Consider the following 25,521-nt stretch of genomic DNA (forward strand, 5'->3'; position numbering starts at 1 on the left):
CGATAGGGTTTCTTGGATGTTTTGAAGGGCCTATATGTATTGTTTCATAGCGTGTATAATGAATCATTCTTTGAAAGTCTGGGGATATGAATTCTCAGTGGATGTGAATGATGCACTACTTGGATTAGACCTTTGCTGTCTTGAGAGACGGGGTGATGGACCTATATGAGAGCTGGTGTTTCTTAAATAAGGTATGAATTGCTCCAACTCGCCTGTTCATGTGGCGAACAGGCGGTTGAAATATGTCTCCTTTCCCCCTTCTTTCTGCTGACTTTCTACGAGGCATAGTTTGTGTTTATCTCTAAAACTCTTATAGCCATGATGTGCCATATACTTTCAGTTTGTTACAATTCTCTAGACTATATACGCGCAATGTGACAACTCGTATGTCCCTGTAGTACGGATATGTGAAGGCAACATCCTGCGAAGAGTTAACCATAGCCCTTGTGATCTTACATAGAAGAAAGCGAAAAGAAGGGAGTAAAAAGATTTTTCCTTTCTAGTGTGCTAATGGGAACAGGATTCGAAGTGAGGCTAACAATGCTGTGAAAGAATATGCCTTGAAGGCCCCCTCTCTTTCTTTTCTCTTCTTTTTTTTTTTTTTTTTTTTTATTTTTATTTTATTTCATTTTTTATTTTTTATTATTTTTTTATTATTTATTTTATTTTCTTTTTTCTTTTTTTACGTATCCAAAAAAGGTGTGCTAATGGGAACAGGATCTCAGGTGAGGTTTAGAATGCTGTGAAAAAAAACATGAAGTGTTCGTACCAGGTAGGTACCTGCCTTGCGTGCCTCTCGTAACCTACCGGCAATGAACAGACTGACGGACAAGATGTAAGTATAACGCCAAAACCCGCAACATCGCGATATCACTTTCAATGTTAGCTGTAAGTAAACACCATACTGTACCTGAGAGTCATGGGCATGTTTGAAAGCGGCCAGTTAGAGCATAAGCAACTTTCAGGTTGTTGCCAGTCAACTTCTTTCCTGCCTTCAGTGGCGCCGGGGAAGTTGTCAATTGATGGAAGGAAGACAAGGAAAGCTGGACGCAGCTCGTCACTCCAGATACACCTTTGCACAGCTCCTTCACAACTTGTTTGAAGATTGGATTTTAGCATCCAAAGCCAGTTTTGTCATCTTCCTGCTTCATCATGGTACACATCATCCCAAAGAGACACCAAACATATCCATCATCCAGCGCATATTACATATACATACCATGGCGCAACGTGAACCGCCAGGGGCGAAGATGATGGACTTCTTCAACTCCGTCAGCTTTCACACCCGCACCATGAGAATTCTCAACCAACTCCACATCCCAGGCCTCACCGTCGCCATCGTCCACGGAAAGGCGACCGCCTCCAGGGCCTTTGGCATGCTCTCTCTCACGCCCCAGAACCCGCCGTCGGTGGGCAAGCCGATGACCACGCAGACGCTCTTCGACATTGGCCCGGCGTCCATGTCCCTCACGGCCGCGGCCGTGGCGCTGCTCATTGCCGACGACCAGTTCCCGGACGTCAGGTATGACGCGGTGATGACCGAGCTGTTGCCGGGGCAGTTTAGAATGCCTGGGAAGAAGCACACGGGGGTTACTGTTGAGGACATCTTGAGTCACAGGACGGGGATGGCGCCGTAAGTTGTTCTCTGCTCCTAGCTGTATAGCACGATATCTGAACCTTGCTTCTCCGCTTGATGTGAAGGCCGCTCACTCTCTAGGCTCTGTCAGTAACGACGATGCGCATATCGGCTTCGGTTCCGCCTACAAGGACAATCCTTACACCATAACGATGAATGTGCAGAACCTGCCAACGGCAGCTCCCCTTCGGTCAAGGCACATGCCCTGTAGTCTCATGTACACTGTAGCATCGTACCTCGTCGAACGCAAGGTCCGCACGAGCTTCGCCGACTTTCTCGAGGGCCACATCTTCCACCCGCTGGGAATGACGCAGAGCAACCCGTGGCTGAATCGCGCGCGGCAGAGAGGGCTGGGAGACTATATCAGCCCCGGATACTGGTGGGATCCCGAGAGATCAGAGTATCATTGCTTTCCAAAGGTCGACAGTCCGGCAGCCCAGGGCGCGGGCTCCATCGTCACCAACGTCGACGACTACATCAAGTATATCCGGGCCTTGATGAATCGGGAGCCACCGTTTACAGAGGAAGTGTACAACGGCCTCATCCGGCCGCGGTCCATTGTCAGCCAGGACTATGAAACACTGCTCCCGTACAGATCCCTCGCGGTATGTGCGGCCGGGTGGGAGGTGTTTCACTACCGCGGATTCATGGTCGTTGCCCATGGCGGACGCACAGTCGGATCGTCCGCGACGAGCTTCTTCGTGCCAGCTCTCAAATTTGGGGCCACCATCTTTGCAAACACAGGGAGCGGGGCCGCTGCGGGCGACCTGCTGATGCAGGAGTTCGTCGATGAGGTGATGGAGATACCATACCACCAACGGGTCGCGCCGAGTCTGAAGATACATCAGCTGTCTCGCAGTGGGCTTTACAGCGATGCATTCTACAAAAAAGCCAACATAAGGATTAACGCCAAAGGAGCACCCGCAAGGGCAAAGGCGAGCAAGCAGAAACCTGGCCCGGAGAGCGCTGGACAAAAGATACCGCTGCACACGTACCAGGGGAAGTACTGGAGCCCGGGATGGCGAGGCATCAGGGCGGACATTGATGCACAGACGGGTCAGCTAGTCATCGACTTCTCGGACCGGCTGAATGGCTTTACATTGGCGCTGGATCACGTCGCCGGACAAACCACGTTTGTTGGCCAGAAGCGGTACCTGAGGGGGGGGCTGGGGTCGAAGATGAGAGTTGAGTTTCGGTTGGAGGGGGACGTTGTGCAATGGGTTGGCATCATGCTGGAGCCGGAGCTGGACGATTATATCTGGTTTAAGCGTTCTCTGTGAGGTTGGAGTTGGAGTCTGCATGTGGCGTTGATATCAGAATACTACCTATACCCGATAGCTTCAATGACATCATTAGGTACTTGAGGCAGAAAAGATTGACCGCCTACGGAATAGTGCCATCAACCACCGCCTTGTCTTGGGATTTTGAGTCATCTGCGGTCAGGAAAAACACCCAAGGATTCGATTAGAAATATCAATGACAACTCGCCTTCTCGCCATCTTCCCAGTTTCTGCTGCTAGTCCCACGCCAAAATCCAACAAAATCGACGGCAAGATGGAGCGTCTCCATCGGATCTGCGCCGCTGGCCGGAACCGGCCCAGATCTCACTGCCGCTTATTCGCGGATCTGGCAATCTGGCGTCTGCTGGGATAGCCGAGCAAAATCTGAGATGGACGCAAAAACAAGGCCTGTCACCTCAACATAAATTCGAGCCTAAAATCAAGACCCGCGGGGGTTCCCCAAAAATCTGGAAATCTCGCATCTCCAGCGGCTCGATCGAATCGGCTATCAGATAAAGCACCGACGACGGCGCTCTTCCAGAACCACCGAACAAAGCTGGTTGCAGTCAGTCAGTCCAAATCCTGTTTGTTCCATTACCCCTCCCACCTGAATATTTTTTTTGTGTGAAGTGTGAGTGAGCACAAGCCCCAACAAGAGAGCGGACGGGATCCTTTTTGACTCCAGTTCCGGCCCGGCGATAGACTTGCGCTTTGGCAGATGCACTTGCATCGAATCTGACAGATTACAGATTACCTGCAGGACGCAGTCACCGTCACCGTCACCGTCATCACGGCCGCACGTCAGGTATAACCTCGGTAGGTACGGATACGGAGCGCAGTTCCCAGTACAGCTGCTGGTGCTGAGACAGTGTTACAGATAGATCAGTACTGGGTTAGTACTGGTGCAGCTGGAGCCCGTTCAACGGCTCTGATTCAAGGTAGGTACAGATACCAGCCATCCAGCCAGTACACGCTCAGCAAGGCAACACGAGTCAACTCGACCCGAGCAAGGCCTTTCCGACTGATCCTTCTTTATCTCCCAAGCCCGCGGTTCCGAACAGGGCCCCCAAACAAATCCCGGTCGATACCGCTGCGTACCAATCAGCCATCGCCACACCAACACCCCCTGCTCTGCTCGACTCGTCTCTCCTCCTCCTCGGAAACCAGACCAGACTCCTTTCGACCGACACGATATGCTCCCGTCGCGGATTGGAGGCCAACCCTTGCGTCTGGCTGCTTCTCGTCCCAGCTCTGGCCGGCCCTCATCGCTGACCTTTTCTCCCGCTCGCCGCCCTGCCACTGGAGGAAACCGATACTGCTCTTCATCCTCCTCCTCCAACACTGCTTCTGGCTCTGGCCCCGGTGCTGTCTCTGGTGCTGCCTCTGGAACAAACGCAAAGATCCCCCCTCGTCTGCCCGGCATGCCTGAAAACGAACATGACGTTGAGCGCTACCTGCGCGAGAACCACCAGCGCCTCTTTGAGAACAACAAGAAATGGGCCGAGGAGAGGCTCAAGCAGGATCCCGACTTCTTCACCCGCCTGTCTGCCGGCCAGTCGCCTGAGTATCTCTGGATCGGCTGCAGTGACTCGCGCATTCCCGCCGAGGCCATCACCGGTCTCGAGGCCGGTGAGGCCTTTGTGCACCGCAACATCGCCAACATGGTCATCAGCACCGACCTCAACGTCATGAGCGTCATCAACTACGCCGTGCGCCACCTCAAGGTCAAACACATCGTCGTCTGCGGCCACTACGGCTGCGGCGGTGTCAAGGCCGCCATGACGCCCAAGGACATGGGCCTGCTCAACCCGTGGCTGCGCAACATCCGCGACGTCTACCGGCTCCACGAGAAGGAGCTGGATACCATCACCGACGAAAAGAAGCGCTACGACCGCCTGGTCGAGCTCAACGTCTTTGAGCAGTGCCGCAACGTCATCAAGACGGCCGACGTGCAGTACTCGTTTGAGCACAACCGATATCCCATTGTCCACGGCTGGGTCTTTGGCTTCGAGGACGGCCTCATTACCGACCTCAACATCGACATGAGGAAGATTCTCGCAGACATTCAGAAGATTTACAACCTGACTGATGAGTAATGTGACTCGTTGGCTTTCTTGATTATTCCTTTTCCCTTCTTGAGTTTTGTTTCGCATTATGAGTTACTGTGGATATTGGATATGGAAGCAGCAAGAGGTGTTTTGGATCATGGCGTGTGTGAGCGAGTGAAAGGAGGAGGCGATTGGGCACATGGTTTTTGATATTTTGGCATAGCATTCGCCCGCAGCTGTCAGTCGTGACAGCTCGCAGGGTGGTATGTGAATGGAGTCGTTTATCCCCCGTCTTGTTCTTGTCCTTGTCCCTGTCCCACCGAGAGATCAACCCCGTCCATTGATCCCTGTCTCTTCGGCTCCCACCAGCCAATGGCCGCGTGTGACTGTTCCATTTCGTGGCTATGGCCCCCGCGTCTCCTCCCACATCGACCAGGGCATCTGTCCCACTGCAATAAATTACCGCTTTTCTGGACTCTGCACGGATTGTTGGGTCTGGGCCACACGTGCCTTTTTGTTCAGGACGACTGGTAAAGGGCAGAAACACGACACTCTTGGGGTCCAAAGGCTGTGCATTTTCGTCACTTTGTGCTGACTAGCATTCAATTCGCAGATGTCCTGACAAAAATTACTACATACTCCTCCTTCTCTTATCATTCTGAAGAGGTAATGATCGCTGCTTCATACATACAATACTTGCTGGGTATATCTCTCATCTTCAGCCCCTTGAAGCTACATACATGATGCAAAATGATGCCTCTCTGGGATGTGATGGGGCGGAAGAATTTCACATCTCCTATGCTGTGGCGGAACTCGAAGTGACTCGTTTATGGACGCTGCTAAATGAATGAAACGCAGGCAAATGGTCAGATCATAGGCAGGCATATCGACACACAAATCGAACCGCATCGGCAATGAATCGCTCCCTCATACAGGCGAGCGAGCCTGCGTGTTTGCCCGCATCGCACTATCTCCCGTTTCTCTCCTCGAAAGGGACACCCATGTCTTGAAGCTCGATATGGAAAATGCCTTCTTGAATCTGGGTCCGTCATCTTCCGGCCCTCCCTGACCCCAGGCGCCCCTCTGTACGGGACCGTCTTCCAGCAGCCGAAACTGCCGCTTGGCCAGCTTCCACAGCTCGACGCCCGTGACATAGACCAGCGTGAAGCCCACGGAGAGCGTCCATTCCCAGGAGATGCCCGTGTGCTTGAAGAATCGAGTGTTGAGGAACGGGATGTAGACGACGGGGAAGACGGACAAGCCGCCGATGACGACGGACCAGAACAGGAACCGGTTGCTGTATACGTCCTTGAAGAAGGGGAAGACGCTATCGTCATCGGGATTGAGTCGGAACATGGACCGGCGGAGGCTCTTGAACTCCCACGCGGAAATGAGGATGAGCCACGTCAGGAGCGCAAAGGTCGCTGCTCGAGCGCGGAACACGGGAACGCACGAGTCAGAGAAGTGCGTGTTGCAGTCCGTTCCGAGGTTCCCGTCGTTGGCACCGTAGATAACGATGCAGAACGTGCACAGGGTACACGCACCCATAAGGAGGCCGTACACAATCATGTCGACGATGATCTGGTTGGTGAAGACGCCTCGCTTTTTGCTCTGGGGTGCCTTGCGCATGACCTCGCGCGCGGCAGCCTCACGGCCGAGCCCAAACGCGGGAAAGGACGACGTCGCCATGTTGATCCAGATGATTTGCAGCGGAGACACGGGGAAGACGGAGAAGCCCATGCTGTCGACAAAGGCGAGGCCGGCGACGAGCAGGATGACCTCGCCGACGTTGGAGGCGAGGAGGTGCAGGACGAACTTTTGGATGTTGTCGAACATGCGGCGGCCTTCGCGGATGGCGGCGACGATGGAGTTGAACTTGTCGTCAGTGAGGACGATTTTGGCGGCGGACTTGGCGACGTCGGAGCCGGAGCCCATGGCGATGCCGACGTCTGCGCGGGAGAGCGAGGGCGCATCGTTGACGCCGTCGCCCGTCATGGCCATGAAGGCGCCGCGGCGGCGGAGGGCCTCGATCATGCGCGTTTTGGTGTCTGGGGCGCAGCGGGCAATGACGAGCGGGAGTTCTTCCAGGGCGTCAATCTCGGCGTCTGTCATCCGGTCGAACTCTGTTGCCTTGACGACGATGGAAGCGGCGACGTTTTCGGGCAGGATGCTGAGGTTCCTGGGGATGATGCCAACCTCTTTGGCGATGGCCTTGGCCGTCTCCGGGTGGTCGCCTGTGAGCATGTGGACTTTGATGCCGGCCTGCGAGCACTCGCTGATGGAAGCCTTGGTCTCCCTACGGGGAGGATCGTAGATGCCGGCGAGACCGACGAGGATGAGGTTCTGCTCGACTTCTGAGCGCAGTCTGTTGTCTTCCTCGGCAGAGCTAGAGCTTGACTGCTTGGCAGTGAATCTTCCTTTCCACGGTCTGTATGCGACGGCAAGCACGCGTTGGCCCTGTGATGCGAGGGAATTCATTTGGCTGAGGACCGTCTCCTTGAGCTCGTCTGTCATGGGCTGCTGATCCTTGCCAATGCCTGCAAAGGCGCACAAGTCGAGGATGCGCTCAACGGCGCCCTTTGTGAATACAAGGCTATTGCGAGAATCGCTGGCAACCAGACTGCTGTTGCTATCGTCCTCGGGAGCGTTGTAGATGACCGACATGCGCTTGATGGAGCTATCAAAGGGGAACTCGGCGACTTGCTCCCAGCCTTGCCCCTCGAGGCTCTTCTTGCCGTGTCCGAAGCGATGGGCAAAGACTTGGAGTGCAATCTCTGTCGGCTCACCAGTCGTCTGCCACTTTTCTTCATCTTGATCGAAGCGCACGGTGGCGAGGTTGCAGAGCGCAGACGAAAGCAGGAAAGCACGGAGTTGGTCCGTCATCTTCGTTTCCGACTCGGGACTCGGTGCCTGTTGAGGAGGCGAGGGGTTGAGCTTCTCATCCGGGACGTCGAACTTGAGGACGGCAGAGCTGCGTTCTTTGTCGTAGTCGCGCTGCGGCTGCTTCTCCTTGTTCGCTTCGTCCGTGGGTTGTTGTTGCTGCTGCTGCTTCTCCTCGTCTTTGTTGGCCTGAGTGTACAGGACGCGGCCCCTCGTGGGATCATTCGGGTTCTGCGAGTCGTGGACGGTGTAGATGTGAGAGGAGGGGATCCAGGCTTGGCGGACAATCATGGCGCCTTCGGTCAGAGTGCCGGTTTTGTCGGAGCAGATGTTTGTGACGCCGCCGAGGGCTTCGAGGGCGGAGAGGTCGCGGACGACGACGTTGGCTTTGCGCATGACGGTTACGGCGACGACCATTGTGATTGTCAGGACACTAATCAAGCGTCAGTATAAGTGAGAAAACAGGGGAGTGGTGAGACGAGGGAAACATACGCAACAAGGGACTCCGGAATGATGGCAATGCCCAAGGACGTCGCATAAATGATCACCTCATGCCGCATATTGAAACGATTCACGCCAAACACCACCAGCGCCAGCCCGACGGCACACCCAAACAGCACGTACGCCAGCGCGGACAGCTTTCTCTGCAGCGGCGTGCCGACGGTCAGCCCCAGGAACTTGCCGACGACGTCGTAGATGCGCTTGGACAGGCCGACGACGGGCTGGGCCTTGCCGTACTTGCGCCAGTTCATGGAGCGGCCGGCCTTGCGGTGGTGCTTCTTGGCGGAGGAGGAGGCGGCGATCTTGCCGACCTCGGTGGCCATGCCGGTCGCGACGGCGATGCCCCTGCCGCGGCCCTTTTGGACGGTGGTTGTTGCGTAGGCCATGTTTGTCCGGTCGGCGATGCCGAGGTCGTCTTCCGAGGTGGCCATGTTTGTTGCATCTCCACTCGGGTTGCTGGTGTTGCCACTGCTGTTGTCGGGTCCATGGGTGGTGGGAATGGAGGTGATTTTCTCGACGGGGATAGATTCGCCTGTGAGCTGGGCTTCTTCGCAGGCGAGGTTCATGGCTTCGAAGAGGCGAAGGTCTGCGGGGACGGTGTCGCCCATTTTGAGGAGGATGATGTCTCCTGGGACGACTTCCGAACTGTTCACAGACGTTAACATTGATCCTTACAACAAGAAGACAGCAACATCCAATCTGAATAGAGACGGGATATTGTTTAGGAGAGGAGACTTACTTGGGGATCACCTGGGTGTGACCATCACGGAGCACCATGGCACTGGGCGAGGACAGGGCGCGGAGAGCATCCATGCGCTTCTCTGCGCGGTATTCCTGCCAGAAGCCGATGGTGACATTGAGGAAGATGACGCAGGCGAGGACTCCGCCTTCGATGTAATCCTGGATGCCGAAGCTGAGAGCCATGGCAAAGACGAGGACCTAGATACGAAACTCCTTGTTCAGCACAACAAATATCTACGAAAAGGGGGGTCAAGGGGGATGGGGTCAAGTAAGAGTGCCACTTACAATGATCATGGCATTGAGCATCTGCTTGGCCAGGATGCTGTACCAAGGAATGGTCCCGCCGACGTCGAGCTCATTCTTGGGGTATCTCGCCTGCAAGGCGGAGACCTGCTCCGAGGTAAGTCCCCTGTCGACATTGGTTCCGAGAGCCTGCGCTGTCTCCTCGACGGTGAGCAAGAAGGGGTGCTTTGGGAACTCAGCCATCAGACGAAGTTGCAGTGAGGCTAGCGAATGGCAAAGGCTGAACGAGTTATTGGCCACGATAAGGCTTGGGGCATGGAACGAGTGCTGTCCAGGAAAAGCAAGGTTTGTAAAGTAACTCTATTGTATACTATCAACAGAGTTTCTTTTTCTTGTTTACCGAAATCTTGTATACCAAAAGAGAACTTGTGTTGTAACAAAGAAGGACTTTACTTTCTTCCCCAGATAATTCTGAACGTTTGAAGAAAGTTTGGGTAGGGCATGTGCAACGGATGAAAACGCGGGGGAGGAACGGGGTATAAGTACTTTGATTCGATCAAGGAGTGACCTTTAAGGAGGAAGACTCCTGTCGGAGAGTTGGAGGTACTTTGTCGTTGTTCATGACGAGGAGGAGGACGCTGGTTTGCTGGTGGATGAAAGATGGCTTGGGTATGGCGGGTCTAGTTTGCCTTGGCGGGGGGGGCCGGTGAAGACGAGGCTTGGGGATGGTGTTGAGGCGGGTTTGAGGATTGGTATGGGAGGAGTTGTATGTTCAGATGGACGCTGTGTGTTACGACTTCCAGTTGTGGTTTGTCGGTTGTTACGCTGCGCTGTTCTTTGGTCTCTTACTCTAAGTCGACATTTGGCTTGAAGACATCTGAGACAGTCCAAAGTATGAATCCCGGAGGAAACATTGTCAACAGCCTTGACAACACAAGTCATGACAGGTCAAATTCAGTCAATCACATCATTCCGCCTCCAGGAAAAAGCCAAGACCCCCAATCCCCAGCTCATCTTGGCGCCGCGTACTCCCCAGTCCCTCACAATCAACGATCAAAGGCAAAAGGGAGACTCTCGTTCCATTCGATTCTTGGCTCTTCATTCGCCAAGGATGATGATGACCCAGCACGTCGTTTAAGGTTATGCTCGTTAACCATGTCTTTTCGATCAATCAGCCAATAACGAGTTCGCATTGTTCTGCCAAGAGGTATAGGCTTAACCGTGTTGACTCTATGGCGGGATCTTGGCGTTTTTGGTGGCTTTGAGATTGGTGCGGAGTGGCGACTTTATCGCTTCGTCTTTCTGGTAGAGCTGTGGAAGAGTGAGGAAGAGAGATAATGGGATTCGGATTTGGTTGGTCGGGATAGATGCTGGAATGAATTCGCCAAGGCTCTAGAGGCGGTGATGATGAGGTATTTGCATGGAATGGAATCACCATGTGCTGTCAAAAGGTTCTGAAAGGGAGTAATTCTCGGTACATTCGTTATGAACATAGAGTTTACTTGACTTGCTGTAGTAAGAATAGTGCCGAGACTATGTGGCTTGTGGCGGGCACAAAACGTCGCGCCGGAGGCGTTCGGTGACGGGGCGGCGTCTTTCGGAGGCAACTGGGGGACGCGGATCCGGGGGCGGTGGAGAGGACTCGGACACGGGGCCTCGGTGGCTTGCTGCTGCGCCAGTCCGAGGGTGTAGATGCCGAGGTTGGAACGAAGGCTGTTGAGGAGGGTTGAGAAGCGTTGTCTTGTGAAGATGCAGAGGATGAGACTTTGTTTACCTATACATACATGTCATGATACCATGACACAAACAAGATATAAGTGCGTTCTCTATTCAAATGCCAAATTAAGATACAATAATCCATCATATACGTGTATGTACTTCCTTTCCAATGACCATTATAAGCCACGTGACTCCAATTTCGTTCCCATCATAACTCATCACCAACCCATCTACAACAACCCATTCATACAAGCAACTATCAGTATAACCCCCCCGACGATCCAGCCAGACATGAATTCTCTTGACGCCGCACTCGTAGGCTTGACATTTGTTGCTCCAAAGCCAAGATACCATGATCCAATATCCGTCAGCTTGCCGGCATTGTTCAGAAACGAGGCGTTGGGTCCGACGTTGGACGTCTTGGAGCGAAAGGCGCCGAAATAAGTATACCGGCCGATGTAGTCCAGCTTGTCAAAGTAGTCGAGCGTCTGGTTGAAGAATTCCTGCGTTGTCTGGAGGTCCTGGTTTGCAAAGGCGTACTCCGTCACCCAGATACTAGCATTGGGCCACCTGTTTCTCTCAATCAGCACATCGAGCACCACAGATATACAGATACACATCAAAATCAATGGCAAGAAACTCACGTCGCCCTCCTCTCTCCAATAAGAGACGCCAACCCAGCAAAGTTATCATACCAATGCACGGGCAGGAAATCCCACGTGCAATTCGTCTTCGTCTTGCTCCCCTCGCTCACGATATCCGAGCAATTCGCCAGAAACTGCTTCAGCCACGGCAGCCCGCCCGGTCCGCCCGTCGTCGCCGGCAGCCCCAGCTTGACGCCCTGCTTGCCCAGCGGCTCAAAGTTGGCAACCCACGCCTGCGCGGCGTCGCGCGGCTCGATGGCGCTGCCGCCGGTGCTGGCGGAGCCGTCGGGCTCGTTGAAGCCCAGGACGTGCGTGATGTTGGTGCCCTGCTTGATGAGGGCGTTGACTTGGTCCAGGAACGTCGTGTCGTTGAGGTTGTCCGTGACGCCCCACATCATGGGCACGAACTCGAACTGGTCCTGCGAGAGAGAGGTGTAGGCTGGAGAGGGCTGGGACTGGTAGTTGTAGTACCATGTCAGGTCGCTGCCGGACTGCACCCAGATCTGGTTGTCCTGAGGGGTGTCGGTGTTGGGGGTGAAGACCAGGCCGCGCTTGTCGGAGGAGGAGGCATTGGAGAGGCCGATGAGGAGGAGGAGGGAAGAGAGTGTGAGGATCGCCATGGCGAATATCGTCTATCGTCGTGTAGAAGAGAGCAGGGCTTATGAGACTGAGTCACAGTCGTCGCTAACGCATCTATCGTCTTACGCAAATGAGGCGATCAAGACAATGTCATTCTCGTTATCTATACCGAAATCGTACAAGGCCCAACAGTATGCAGGCCGTCTATTCTCTCTATCCAAGGAAGAAACACGCAACCAGAGAGCAAGAACGCGGAGGCATCAGCAACTCGCAAGCAGGCAATGAGAGAGAGAAACGAGCGACTGGCAGGAAAAGATGCAGAGAAACGAGAGATAAGGTGAAAGAAGAGGAAGAGGAATACAAGAAAAGAAAGAAAACAAGCTCGAGCTGAGAAGAAACGAGAGAACACGTCCCCCCCTCTCAGTCCTTCAGGGCGCAGCTGAACACCATTCGGGCCATTGCAACAGCGATTCCAGCTTTTTCTTCTTGCCGCCGGATCGCCCGATCCGAATGACGCGGGAAACCTTGGAAGGATAAAAAAAGGCCCTGGAGTTGCTTCGAACCAACCAATCTACTGCAAAGTAACCAGGGGTGTCAGTCAGCCAAAGGAAGCAGAAAAGAAAAAAGAGGGCAATTGTCCAATGATACCACGCTGGTTAATCTAGAGCCGCTTGGCATGCAGGCTCAGCATCTACCGCGCCGCTAACAGGCGGTACAAGGACTGAAGCCGAACTTTGGCGGGTAAGATTGGGCAGAGATGATGTGTCGATGGTGTTGTTGGTGTTAGTGCTGAGTCTTTCGGCTGGGGGGTCGCACATCAAGGTTCGTATCCATGCAGGTGCTGGCACAGGAATCAATAATTCTCCATTTTGACTTGAGATATGGTTTGGCGTCTGCCAATAGAGCGGCGAGACGGAGACTCGTTGCGACCGTTGCGGTGACACGGCTGGGATACGCAGCCTCATGGATCAGAGAGGCCACTCAGCCATCACTTACAAGTGCCACCCCAATTCCAAGCAAATCAATCAACATGCCTAGTTCAAGTGGTTCATCTGTGAGGTTCAGCGCAGTGGAAGCAAGGTGCTTGTCTAGATGACAGTCAAGCTCCCTACCGAAGGATCCCGTGTAAAGCTCGTAATTATCGTTTAGCCTCATCCGCTGCTCAGCTACTACTAGTACTCCCAAGCTGAGACAATGCATGATGCATGTGGCAGTAAACGTGTTCTCCCAGCCCTATAGAAGCTCGAAAGACGGTGATACGTAGTCTAATGTTTTGTATATCTCGTTGCAGCTGAAGGGCTGAAGCCTCTTAAATAGCCACATAAATAGCCACATGCTTCAAGCTCCAGTCCTCTCCTTCGTCCGAACTGGTCCGCCCCCGGATCTAGACTTCACCTCTACCTTCAACCAATCACATCCCCAACTCATTCCCTTAGTAAGAGCAACCGCCATCTTCTCAGCTCGACTAAACATAAAATCAAGCGGCGAATCTCCTGCCGCCTCCCACCACGACCCAATGACGAGCCTCCAGTCTCGACAGCCGATGCCCCCGGACCATGGAGATGCGAGTCTGCAGAGTCGCCTGTTGAACCGTCCGCTACGTGGTCCGCCAGCGCACAACCTCCTCCGTCGTCCGAGAGGAGCCCACCTCAACCGAATAGGCGAAGAGACACAGATCGCCCAACGAAAAGCGCCCCCTCCCGAGCCTTGCTTGATTGATACACAAGCCCCGTACTGCAACGCAACCAACCAAAGATGGACGACCGGCCGGCGAGGCGGATGCGGCTGGGGACCAGGTCGTGCGCCGAATGCCGCCGCCGCAAGGTCCGGTGCGTCTTCGAGCCCAACAGCTCCATCTGCCGCGGCTGCGAGCTGCACCAGACGCCGTGCCGCGCGCAGCAGCCGCGGGCGCGCGACGGCGACACGCTGCTGCGCCAGTCGCAGCTGCAGGAGGCCGTGAGCATGTCGCAGCTGCAGTCGCAGTCGCTGAGCCACGCCCAGCTGGCGGCGGATAACGCGGCCCTGCGTCGGCGCCTGGCCGAGCTCGAGGGGCTGGTCGGCAGCATCTGCGATGCCATCGACCCGCCGGCCGGCGATGAGTCTCCGGGTTCGGGGTCGGGGGTTGCGGCGTCTACGGCCGCTTCGACCACCTCGGCTTCGTCGCCCAAGCATCATACCGCCTCCGATATCACCAGCAGGGCGATCCAGGTCATCAACAAGCTCCGCAGCCACGGCCTCTTACACCCGGGCCCGGGCCAGGGTTCGGTCCAGGGACTCGACTACACCTCCCTCGACGACATGGACTTCAACTCTCTGAACAACTACACCGGCTTCAACAGCTTCCTGGGCACCGTTGCCAACATTCCCAGTGACCAGAGCAACACCACCAATCCCAGTATCCCCAGCAACCCCAGCATGTCCGGCAGCATCCGCTCCTCATCCTTCCGCTCCCCCTCGTCCCTCGACCAAGATGCCACCTCCAGCCCTCCCGAACCCGCCGACAATGGCAACAATAATGTCACCAACAAGTCCGCCATATCCTCCGTAGACGCCCCCTTGATCCACCTCTTCCGCGACGCCCTCATGATCCGCGACTCCCAAGGCGACCTCTACGACGACCCCGAGGACCCCTCCGTCCTGCACCTCATGAAGGAATCCCTCCGCACCTTCAGGCCGCCCATCCCCGACCCGGAAACCCTCCGCCTCGTGCTCGAGGACTCGCACAAGTTCTGGTCCATCTGGCCCCCCTACTTCTTCGCCCCGGACCTCCCCACCACCATGGACGCCATCACCATCGACGCCGCCGAGGCCTACTTTGCGCACGTCCTCAACGTGGGCCGCGGCATCGAGTTTTGCTCCGCCATGCTCTTCCTCACGCTGTGCATCCAGCAGCTGCCGCGGCACTGGAAGCGGGCCATCGTATCGCCCAACATCCCGCGCCAGACGCTCATTGATGCCTATATCCGCTTTGCATGCGTGTTGCTGGCCGTCGAATCTGACGAGAGCGTCCTTGCCGTGCAGTGTTACTTGCTGCTGCACAAAATCCTCATCAACATGGGCCGACCACAGCGGTCCTGGGTCGCCATCCGCCACGCCATCAGTGCCGCCACGCTCATCGGCCTCGACAGGCTCGATGCCAGCGCCAGCCTCCAGCGCAAGATCCTCTGGACGCAGGCCTGGATGGTGGAACGCCAGCTCTGCATCATGCTGGGCTTCCCTTCGGCCGTCACGTCCCGGGGCACCAGAGACGAGCCCTCCCTTTTGGAGGTGCTCAGTCCTACACAGAAAGTCCATCGCCGCCTCTGCATCATCATGGGCCGCGTCATCGAGCGCAACCAAAGCTCGCCCGCAGCTTCGTACGCCGTCACCGTGCAGCTCGACCAGGACATGGAGGACCTGAAGAAAGACTTCCCGGCCGAGTGGTCCGGAGGATACTACGGCCCCGAGGCAACGACTGAATCCATCTACCACGAGGAGGCGGCCAAGATCTTTTACTACTCGACGCTCAAGCACATCCACCTCCCATATATGCTCAAGGCCCGGTCCGACCGCCGCTACGAGCACAGCCGGCTGTCCTCGATGGAAGCTTGCCGGGGCCTCATCAAGAGTTATCTCCGCCTCAGAGGCTCGCCCAAGTCGGAGGTCATCCAGTGCGAGATTATGGACTTTATCATCTTCACTTCGGCCATTGCCCTGATCCTGGGCATCTTGACACCCGGCGCTGCGTCAGGTACAGAGGCGTCCTCGGCCTCGTCGACAATGTCATCATCGCCGGCATCGCTTACACAACACGCCGAGGAGTGGGCGCTCATCGACAGGCTGATTCGCGAGCTGCGCAAGACAAACGCCATACTGGACTGCACCGTCGCCAAGCAAGCCGCCGAGGTGCTCGAGACGCTGGTGGCTGCTGGCATGGGCACGTACTCCGCACAGGAGGACTTTGCCCTCGTGGTGCCGTATTTCGGACGCTTGCGTATCAGCCAGGGACGAGCCCCAGACGCAAACGACACTACTCTCAACAATAGCAACCCAAACCCTACTTTCGATGCCTCCGCCATCAACACAAATAGCATTGCCGATGGCACCAACCATACCTCGTCCTTGCCGGACTCCAACTCTGCTTTCTCCTCCATCGCACTCTCTTCCCTGCAACCAAAGGACATGTCTGGGGACCCGTACTACATACCCACGCCCGGAAACGTAATCGAATTCAGCTCGAATGACTTCCTCAACAGCACGTTCAGCGACTTTGACTTCCAGATGGATCTCAGCCAGGACTGGTGCTCGATTGTGGATCCGGGGGTGTATGACTGGAGCACCACACTCAACACGTGTCCTATGAACTTTGAGTCATGAGCAGTAGGTGGATGATTCGAGGTAGAAAATAGTAGTAAGATACCGAGCATGATAGTTTTGAGGAATTGATTGGGTTGGTTGGGTCGGGGTTGGTTTGCTTGGGCAAAGGGGGGTTACAGTATAAGTGTATATGCCCCTTGGTATTTCAAATCATCTGGATGGAGTTTGGAATTTGTTTGACTCATATGCCGGATGGAACTGGAGATTCATGCCATTTATTGTTATGTGGAAAGGTTGTATAGTCTGTATATTGTGTACGAAGTAGGGATCTAAATAACGGTCCTAATACATGAAGCTCTTTGTTTGACCAATATCTACCCCTACTCTTCTAGTTCCCATCTGTAATAACACCATGTACCTGAGAACAGCTTGTTTCGAAATACGGATGCGCTTACTACCTTTCCCCTCTTTCGGATGAGCCAGCATACACGTGATACACTTCCAAAGTCACGTCTAAATAAACTCATCGTATTGCTCGTATATGCAGTGCCGGCACAGACTTCAGCTGAAATACCACGCCTGCCGGCCAGAATCGCTTGACTTCCGCTTTGAATTTGAAAGAACGAAGATAATCAGCACGATTTTCCATAGCATGACCCAATTCAAACGTCAGAATACAATGACCCAAAAATTCAAACTCATTCAGCGTGACCTAAGAAGTTGAAGATTGTAGGAAGTTGCAATCTGTATCATAAACTTTTGATTGAATATATAAAGTGGTATCTAAGCTCTCATTTATATACGAGCATATTAAAGTATATTTACACAGGCGCCGCGCAGCCAAAAGAAGTAGCGACAGTACCTCCGGGTCCAAAGATCTGGATGAGACCCTCAATGGCGGCCCACGAGCCCATGCCCGAGCAGACCAGACCGCCGAGGAAGTAGATGATGTTCATGATGTTGACGTGCCAGTTGACCATGAATCCGCGCTTCCAGCGCTTCCAGCCAGAGTCGTGGCGGGTAGTCACGCGCGTCACGGGGTCGAAACCCTCGCCAGGCAGGGCAGCGTCCACCTTGACGCGGTAGCCAATGTACAGGAAGGCCGGGAAGGTGTAGGTGAAGTTGAGGATGAGGAGGGCGCCGACGATGCCGGAGATGCCGTTCAGGTTGGGGACGGCGGCACCGACGACAAAGGCGAGGGCCCAGTAGAGGGGGCCCAGGGCGTACCACAGCCAGCGGCCGCGGCGGGTCGTGATCGGGGGGAGGCCGAGAATCTCCTGGAAGACTTCGACGTAGACAGTCTTCATGCCGACGTTCATGTACATGACTAGGAGAAGACGTTAGATACTGTTCTTGTAGGTATTTGATGAGAGTCACAGAATACTTACGACAAGCGATGGCTCCGGTAACCAAACCCAGAACGTTGTTCGCCGTCTGCAGGCTAAAGGGCTGGATGACGGTGTTGATGTTGGAAGCAGAGTACTGTCCGTAATGACCGTAGACAAAGGCTCCGAAGAAGATGTAGACGACGCAGATGAAAGTCTGGGCGCAGAGCATGCCTTTCCAGAAGTCCCAAGGGTGGCGCATCTCAGCCAGGAAGGCGATGAAGAGCAGGGCACCGCCGTAGCTGTACACCATCTGGTTGATGCCGTTGAACTGGCCGGCGAAGCCGTAAGCCTGCTGCTGGTACTGGTCCGGGGGAGGGCCGGCAAACAGCTTGATGGGCTCGATGGTCTTGATCAGCGTGGAGCTGGTCACGGCGGAGTAGTCGATGGGGTAGTTGGCGCAGGCAACCATGATGATGATGAAGGAGACGATGTTGATCCAGACGGACAAGTTGGCGAGCCAGCCGATGCGCTGCAGGGATCGGATGCTGCCAAAGACCATGCCCACCACCATGAAGATGATGAGACAGGCAACGAAGCAAATCTTCTCGCTGGCCAGCTGAGCAATGGTCGTGCCGCTGCCGAGAATCAGCACGGCGACGGTCATGAACTGCTGGATGGCCTGGGCGATGTTGATGAAGTGGCGAGCAAACGGTCCGTACACGCGAAAGTACGTGTCACCGAACGAGACCATGGGGTAGCGAGACGAGTCGAGGCCAAGGAAGACTTTCCACAGGATGTAACCGGAGAAGGCGGCAGCAGCGCCAAAGACAATGTACAGGGCGACACCAGGGCCGAAACCGACACTGGCAAAGACGAAGGGAGTTGACGACCAACCCAGGATATCAGTCGTGATGAGGTAGAACATGGTGCCCCAACTGGCAGTTCTCATGGCACGAGAAGCCTGCTTCCATTCTGCCTCTGTCGGGAGACTGGCACTCTTCTGAGCCGCGGCAACGATGCCGCTCTTCTCCTCTGTGGGAGAGACATTGCCGCTGTTCTCGGCAGCAGCGGCGGCAGCGGCCGCCTCGGCCTTCTTCTTGTTCTCGTGGTGGATGCCCTTGGAGAAACGACCAAGCAGGACGCTCTTGACGGTTCGAGGGCCGTGCTCGGCCTTGAACTCGATGTTGGCCTGGTTTTCCTCCTCACGTTCGATCTTGGCCCAGTACTGGTACTCCTCGAAGGAGACGGTGGGATCGATACGGGCCGCGAAGCCCCAGACGCGCTCGGTAATCTGGGGCTTCTCCAGCGCCTCGGACTCCTTCTCAACAGCGGTGTTGATCAGGTCATGGTCGATGGCGACTGGCTGAAGGCCCCCAGTAGGCATGTAATTGGCCATGGTGGACGATGACCCGGCTTGGGCCTGGAAGAGAAAGAGAAAGAGAATAGGAGACCGGACAGCACAGACACAACAACAACCAAGACCGATGGTGCTGGGGGGGGAGAAGGGGGGGATATAAGAGGTGAAGAGGGCTCAATGGAATGGTCTCAGACAAGCAAGAGCCTCGATGGTTACACGTGGGAGAGGCAGGTCTTTATCGACGAGACTGGGGTACTGGCATGAGAATGCAACCCTCCTACATGAGCGTCTCTCACGGAGCAAGGGAGGCAAGGACCGGGGCTCTCCACCTCCAGGATCAGATACGACGATTTGCAATGCCTTGAATGGGCCCAGAGAGATAATGCTAGCCTCAGTTCGGCGGGTTGGCGAACTTCTGTCCATCCTTCAGCCCTCCCGGGAATGCAATGATTAGCCGCACCGCCTGCCACGGGGGGGGGAAAGACTATGCTATCTTGACGGTGGCAAGGAGATAGAGGCAACTCGGCGATGCCCTCCTCCGTACATCTTGCCCGTACATAGCATCACCGACTAGCAGTGTTAGCAAGCACCAAGAGGCTCCGCCCCCGCAACCACCGGAGGGCCCTGCCGAAAGGGGCGGAAGAGAGGCTATCACGAGCAGTGGACAATGGGGGGACGGGCACTGGCCTAGCACGACTGAGACACGACAAGGTAACACGCGGAGGCACAACCAAAAGTTCTCTCCCTCACCAAGGTGGTTTGATACGGCGGGCAAGTGTGGAGATGGAGGTGTGTCTCTTTTGGACATGCGTGCCGATCCATGGAGGGCCCCCCGGCTGGCAGACTCGCAGTTCGTTAGCCCAACCAACATCCCAGCAGCAGCTCGAGGACGGATAAGTCGGGTCCTTTTGCGCATGCCGGGCCTGATAACACAGCAGCCCAGACAGCCGGATCCTGCTCCTGCAATTGGCAGAGCGGCGAATCATTGAAGGGGAGGGGTGTGAGCCTGCTTCTGGTGAGGCGTCGAGTGGCGGCACCACCCAGCCAGGGCGAGCCATTGATTCGACATGGACAGGCAAGAGCATCGAAAGAGCGACGGCCCGAGCTTTTGGAGGCTCATGGGAGACTGTGAGGAAGAAGAGAGAATGTGGGTGGTGAGTACAGGTAGAATATTACATGAGCATGGAGGGGAGTCGAGGCAGTGTCCATAAGAAGTTCCAATGATAGCACCAGACAGATTAGGGCAGATCTGGATTAGCTGATTGGCTGGGCCTCCAGTGGGCTTGGCGGACGTTACAGTGGAGGGCCAGGCTAATTAGAGGCAACGCGCCAATCACGTGAGGCTGGCCGTACTTATTCCCGGCTGCCTTTTGCGGAGAAGACGGGCACTTGCTTGCGCTTATGAAGCCATCGCCAGAACACCGCGAATATCACCGAGGAACCTGCGCAAAGCACTCGCAGTTGCCAGACTGGGCTGGTTTTGGTCCGTGAGTGGAGGAGGCGACGACATGGCCTGACTCGCTGCAACTGTTTTTCGGCTGTGGAGAGGCATCGTCTTAACAGCTTGTGCGAGAGTTGACACGCGACAGCGGCAGACATGGAAACCTAATTACCATGTCCTATCACGCATTCCATCGCGAGTATACAAACATTCTCTACATCTTCAGCAGCACAATCAATGGCTGACTAGGTATAATTTATAGGCACAAAGCCAACAGGAACACAGCAGCTCGCATATTGAACACGCATGCAGATAAGCATCCAGGACACCACTTACGAGTGTAAGCACGATGCTACTCTATTACACTCTCCCTCACCTTTACCTGCTGCAGTTGGATGGCGGGAGCCGTGGTCCATGAGGAATACGACCGACCTCGTGCCTCACTGGAGCGCGCCCTTGTTGCTTGTCCAGACGCCTTATTGCTCTGCACAGGGCCTCATCAAGCTGACCTCAACTGCAACCACGGCGTGCGTCCATACCATGCTGGCGGTCCTTGTCTCCGGCGACACCCCCCAGGGGTCCTATCTCTCCGGAAACGACCCCTCCAGTTGCAAAAGGACCCTGTCGAACGCATGGTCATTACCCATTCTCGTGACAGAAGGCTCATGCTGCTCCGTCCAATATCTCCCCGAAGACCCATATACTACTACATTCATTCGCTCACGCAACTAATAGCGCTGCTCTCCGGCAACAATGGACTCAGTCTCAACTACTACTATACAGTATGCCTACTCTTACACATTGTGGTTGAACATCTTCATAACAGAGATGCGAAGTGAACCGACTGCTTGAGAGATGGCTGCATTCCAGAGCATCCCTTCACAGAGGCGAAGCCAAACAAACAGGTTCAGCCTGCTCAGAGGCAGCCAGTGATGTCACGACTCCCTCTACCGATATTGCCGCGCAAGCACGCCATCCAACACTCCATGGAAACAGAAGTTCCTGCAAGGCCGTATCGCGCTTCGATCTTCCATCAGCCGTCTTGGCGCCCGTCCCGCCTTGGCTCCGGCTCTGTGTTTCCATTTTCGCTCACAGCTGCTGCCGCTGCGCGCGAAATCCTCCGCGCGGTTGCGCTATTGGAGCGTGGCTTGTCGGGCTCCGACTCTTGGGTGTTGTTTGTACGTACGATACAGTATTACTAACAGCAGCCCTCTCTTGATACTGCCTCTCAACAGCTGGAGGTCTGAGGGACTTGTTTAACGAGACGAACTGGGTGCTGAGCCAGCGGCGCTGATGCCCAATCCAGGAACGTGAGGTGACCCGTTCCGGGTGGCGGTGGGGGGGCGATTTGGACACCATGGACTTGTTCGTCTTCGTGCGTCGGGAATCTGCGATGATGGCGTTGCCAAGAGACTTGTCGATGCCTCCAGCAGCCATCTACCGTGATCGGATGAAACGTCAAGAAAAGCCAGAAGACCCAAATGCTTCTACAATCTTTCCATTTGCTTCAAGGGGTGGCACAACCTCAATCTCGGGGACCTGGAGTTGAGATGTCTTCCAACCAGATACGGCAGAAGATTCTCCTCCCTCTTCGCAGCATCTGCAGCCCTGTTGAGAGCTGCAGCAGCGCCATCACCCATCACCAAAGACCACCTCTCCCATGATTTCAACAAGCGGTACTTTTTGTGATGCTGTGGATTTTGTGGAAAAGGGCCCTTCGGACTAACACACATGGAGAGAAAAAATTCCCGCCTTAGCCGATTAGTCGCACGCCCCCCTTGTCCCAAACGTCTCCAGAACTTCCCCGGATATCACCAAAGCCGCCAGTGCCTGTCGTCTGGCCCAATGAGACCGTTCATTCGTCGTCTTATCTAACACGCTTCGACGCCTCTTTCTGCCTTTGTGCTAAAACGGCGACCGGGCCCGGGGACGTTTGTCTCTGACACTTGGGCCAGGGGTTGGCCCCCCTCTCGTCTTCGCTAGCGCAGCCATATCATGCAAAGCCAGGGATGCTCTGTTTAAGCACTGGGGCTCGTATGGCTCGTACCGTCCGTACATCTCGTATATCTGCGTACCACCTACCGTTAAGAGGGGAATGGTCCGCAGCAGTAGCAACGACCAAACACCTCCGAGTGCGTGCAAATCACGAGAGTCAAACAGCACAGCAGTCGCATTTCCTAAAAGATGTTTCAATATGGCAAAAGGATAAAAGACCCTTCAAATGCCACCTGTTGCTGCAAGCTGCGCGAGTCGTGCAACGATTCAAGCTCGGAGACAGACTTCTGACCTCGTCCACTAAGCCCGAATACACGGATGCACGTAATCTTTTAGTTGGAGGCACAACCACGGCTTCGTCCGCCTTCAAGCCACCAGAGTCCGCGGGAACTTCCAAAAGGATTCCATCAGGTGGTCGTGACACCGCCCGCTCAGGACTCGCCACTTTTCCCCCAAGAGCGGCTCCCCTGAGTCTTCTTAGCCCCCAAGGAAACGGGTTTCCGGATCCGAATGAACCCAACGGCTTACGGCCGGAAATTGAAGAGCAGATATGGCTTCTTTCGAGAACATCAAAGTGGTGTCATTGTGATAAGCTCATTGGTGATTTGAGAAAATAAGCCCGAGTTATTGCGTCGCTAGTTGGTCGAACGAGGTATGCCAAGGAGTTGTCGGATATTCTTTTCCCTCCTTAATGCCGTTGCTCCGTTGCCACGTTTTTTTGGAGTACTAGGCACCTTGGCACCGTCCATGGTTATCTACTTTGACTTTATACGAGTATGGTGTCTGAAGCGGCTGGCGAGGCTTGATCGGGTCCAGCCTCAGCAAGGCACGTTCTTCGCCCCAGCTGATAGTAGTAGCAACCCAAGATCGCCAGTAGTTCCTAGTAAAAAAGGAAGCGATTTCACACGTGGCGAGCCACTCTTCCGCTTTCCTATCCCTCACGGAGCATCGCCTCTGGTATCAGACTGTCTCCGTGTCAAACGGTTTACGATGAGATGTCAAACCGTCTTGCCGCGGATTGGATCAACAACCAGCCCCGCCGTCGCTATCCGGAACCAATATCCGAGCCAAGATACATGCATAACGGAATCACGATAAAGGAAACAGGTATTGTTAGATGATTGATACTGGAAACAGACGTAAACGGATTGCCCACCCATGGAGTTAGATATACTCCGTAGGGATGTGATATGCAGACCTGCTCACTACCACGTGGCAGTATGCCTAGTAAACGAGTGATGAGCAACCTATTTCACTGGAGAATATTCTTGAATTCATGGGTTGATACGCACGAACCCACTCATGCAGCCTTCTTGAGCAACCAAACGGCCCGTCTAGTTCTCATACGATCTCCAATTCCAAGTCAAGATGAAAGCTGCGAGGACCTTTCCACTAATCGATCCTATTTGAGAAAGAAAGGATGAAAATGGTTGGTCATACGATGATTACAACGCCAGAAATGAGTGATCGGATACCACATCTTGGAATGGTTACATCAGCCTCCTAATGCAGAATTGATAGGAGGGATAGATCATCCCTGAACATCCATAAAGACACTCGAAACTTCTTCATTCAGGATATTATCATATCAACCTATATCTATGCTCACCAAAGTCGATGACGATATCATTTTTTCGATGCTAAGCAACTGACTGGTGGCACGGAGCTGAACAGCAATAGGGTCCTTGGAGCAAGGCCATTACCTACCTAAGACGTAGGAACACTCGGAGAAACTACCTGGCTTTCACAGAAGTGTGTCTATAGATGGATTCCGAAAGGGCCATTGCAGCAGCGACTTGAGTTGAGTCGTGTGGAGAGAGACCATTGCCGTCAGTCCGTATATCTATCTATCTGTCAGGTCGTCCGTCCATACATGGCCAACATATTCCATACTTCCAGAGCTTACAAATAGCGTTTCAAGTAGCACATGGCCATGCAGTGCAAATATTCTCTTCTCCTACCTGCTGGCTAATCAGATGGTAGCAATTGCACTTACAATTCGTGCACTATCGCCATCAAACGGTTCCTTCTCGTCAAAACTTTCCGTGAACTATTGCATTGCGTCTCCTTATAGCCTCATTGTTTTCCTAGACACTTGGCTCGTCTGTGACTGGCAAGTCTCCACGCCTTTCGGTCGTTATCCATACTTGCGCTCTGTGAAGAGCTGGCTATATTTCGTATTACTTACCGTGCTTAGGCCTAATTAATATGTCAATGAGGACAGCATCAGCCAAGAGATCGAGTTCAGGTATGTTCACATAAAATAACCGCTTTGTGATCCGGCTTATTATTTTATCAATTACTACTACAATAGATTTTTCCACTGAAAACCGACGCCGACATTGGAGTACCCAACAACCAACATGGCTGCGCAGCATCAACAGCCTTACAGGCTGTGAATATTAAAATCTGGCTCTCTCTACCCTCGCTCTCACAGCGTCTCGGCGATTCGAGCATTCGCGGACCTCCACTCCAGCGCCGTTATACACAGTATGCACCTCATATCCCCCATCACGGTCATAGACATTCTCCACGCGGATGTTGTACTCCAGGAACTCAGGGCTTGGAGCACCAGCGGCTACCGTCGATTCGCCAGGGTCCCTCCTGACCGAGCACGTGATGCAATCGACATTTCCAATGTCGATATAGGCAGTGCCGAGATTTCCCACCATGACTGAATGGTTGGTCATGAGAATTTTCGAGCATAGGTCAGCCGCACCTCTGCAGCCTAGCAACCGCCACAGTCAATGACGATCTCTGCGACAGGACAAGGATATGAGTAGAGTACGCACCGCAAAGCCCTTCGTGCAGGCATGCTCTTATGTACGGATAA

At 54.4% G+C, this 25,521-nt stretch overlaps 7 protein-coding genes across 7 annotated transcripts; 4 read left to right on the forward strand and 3 right to left on the reverse strand.

Moving 5' to 3' along the window:
• Window positions 1-1,253: 1,253 nt before the first annotated feature.
• BBK36DRAFT_1169387 (beta-lactamase/transpeptidase-like protein) lies at window positions 1,254-2,916 on the forward strand (the record flags this gene model as incomplete). The annotated part of the gene is made up of 2 exons (XM_024895307.1): window positions 1,254-1,633; window positions 1,728-2,916. 2 exons carry the CDS (start codon window positions 1,254-1,256, stop codon window positions 2,914-2,916), a joined length of 1,569 nt encoding a protein of 522 aa, XP_024749008.1.
• A 1,421-nt stretch (window positions 2,917-4,337) lies between these two features.
• BBK36DRAFT_1121065 (carbonic anhydrase) lies at window positions 4,338-5,012 on the forward strand (the record flags this gene model as incomplete). The annotated part of the gene is made up of 1 exon (XM_024890782.1): window positions 4,338-5,012. One exon carries the CDS (start codon window positions 4,338-4,340, stop codon window positions 5,010-5,012), a length of 675 nt encoding a protein of 224 aa, XP_024749009.1.
• Window positions 5,013-5,884: 872 nt separating this feature from the next.
• BBK36DRAFT_1135540 (cation transporting ATPase) lies at window positions 5,885-10,054 on the reverse strand. The gene is given in 8 exon segments (XM_024892676.1): window positions 5,885-8,277; window positions 8,337-8,785; window positions 8,801-8,810; window positions 9,085-9,284; window positions 9,372-9,579; window positions 9,623-9,719; window positions 9,741-9,887; window positions 9,949-10,054. The coding sequence occupies 5 exon segments, from the start codon at window positions 9,570-9,572 to the stop codon at window positions 5,892-5,894; spliced, it is 3,246 nt and encodes a 1,081-aa protein (XP_024749010.1). The 5' UTR covers window positions 9,573-9,579; window positions 9,623-9,719; window positions 9,741-9,887; window positions 9,949-10,054; the 3' UTR covers window positions 5,885-5,891.
• Window positions 10,055-11,278: 1,224 nt separating this feature from the next.
• Window positions 11,279-12,312, reverse strand: BBK36DRAFT_1202433 (hypothetical protein; the record flags this gene model as incomplete). Its single annotated transcript, XM_024897218.1, has 2 exons — window positions 11,279-11,618; window positions 11,693-12,312. 2 exons carry the CDS (start codon window positions 12,310-12,312, stop codon window positions 11,279-11,281), a joined length of 960 nt encoding a protein of 319 aa, XP_024749011.1.
• A 1,710-nt stretch (window positions 12,313-14,022) lies between these two features.
• Window positions 14,023-16,627, forward strand: BBK36DRAFT_1202438 (hypothetical protein; the record flags this gene model as incomplete). Its single annotated transcript, XM_024897219.1, has 2 exons — window positions 14,023-14,536; window positions 14,648-16,627. The coding sequence occupies exons 1-2, from the start codon at window positions 14,027-14,029 to the stop codon at window positions 16,625-16,627; spliced, it is 2,490 nt and encodes an 829-aa protein (XP_024749012.1). The 5' UTR covers window positions 14,023-14,026.
• A 758-nt stretch (window positions 16,628-17,385) lies between these two features.
• On the reverse strand, window positions 17,386-19,560 carry BBK36DRAFT_1135541 (transmembrane amino acid transporter; the record flags this gene model as incomplete). Its single annotated transcript, XM_024892677.1, has 2 exons — window positions 17,956-19,560; window positions 17,386-17,894 (listed from the first exon to the last, which is right to left on the reverse strand). Exons 1-2 carry the CDS (start codon window positions 19,289-19,291, stop codon window positions 17,389-17,391), a joined length of 1,842 nt encoding a protein of 613 aa, XP_024749013.1. The 5' UTR covers window positions 19,292-19,560.
• A 759-nt stretch (window positions 19,561-20,319) lies between these two features.
• Window positions 20,320-21,940, forward strand: BBK36DRAFT_1141643 (hypothetical protein; the record flags this gene model as incomplete). Its single annotated transcript, XM_024893468.1, has 6 exons — window positions 20,320-20,406; window positions 21,006-21,033; window positions 21,085-21,242; window positions 21,302-21,475; window positions 21,662-21,871; window positions 21,929-21,940. 6 exons carry the CDS (start codon window positions 20,320-20,322, stop codon window positions 21,938-21,940), a joined length of 669 nt encoding a protein of 222 aa, XP_024749014.1.
• Window positions 21,941-25,521: the final 3,581 nt, after the last annotated feature.

The sequence above is a fragment of the Trichoderma citrinoviride genome (genome assembly GCF_003025115.1).
Source record: "Trichoderma citrinoviride strain TUCIM 6016 unplaced genomic scaffold BBK36scaffold_8, whole genome shotgun sequence".
In the NCBI taxonomy this organism is placed as follows: Eukaryota; Fungi; Ascomycota; class Sordariomycetes; order Hypocreales; family Hypocreaceae; genus Trichoderma; species Trichoderma citrinoviride.

Bases quoted from the DNA above. Each gene is read 5' to 3' on its own strand.
- BBK36DRAFT_1135540 (XM_024892676.1), bottom strand. From the start codon at position 9,572: ATGGCTGAGTTCCCAAAGCACCCCTTCTTGCTCACCGTCGAGGAGACA. The intron at 9,285-9,371 runs GTAAGTGGCACT...TTTCGTATCTAG, and splicing joins TGCTCAATGCCATGATCATT to GTCCTCGTCTTTGCCATGGC. The intron at 8,278-8,336 runs GTATGTTTCCCT...ACGCTTGATTAG, and splicing joins ATTCCGGAGTCCCTTGTTGC to TGTCCTGACAATCACAATGG.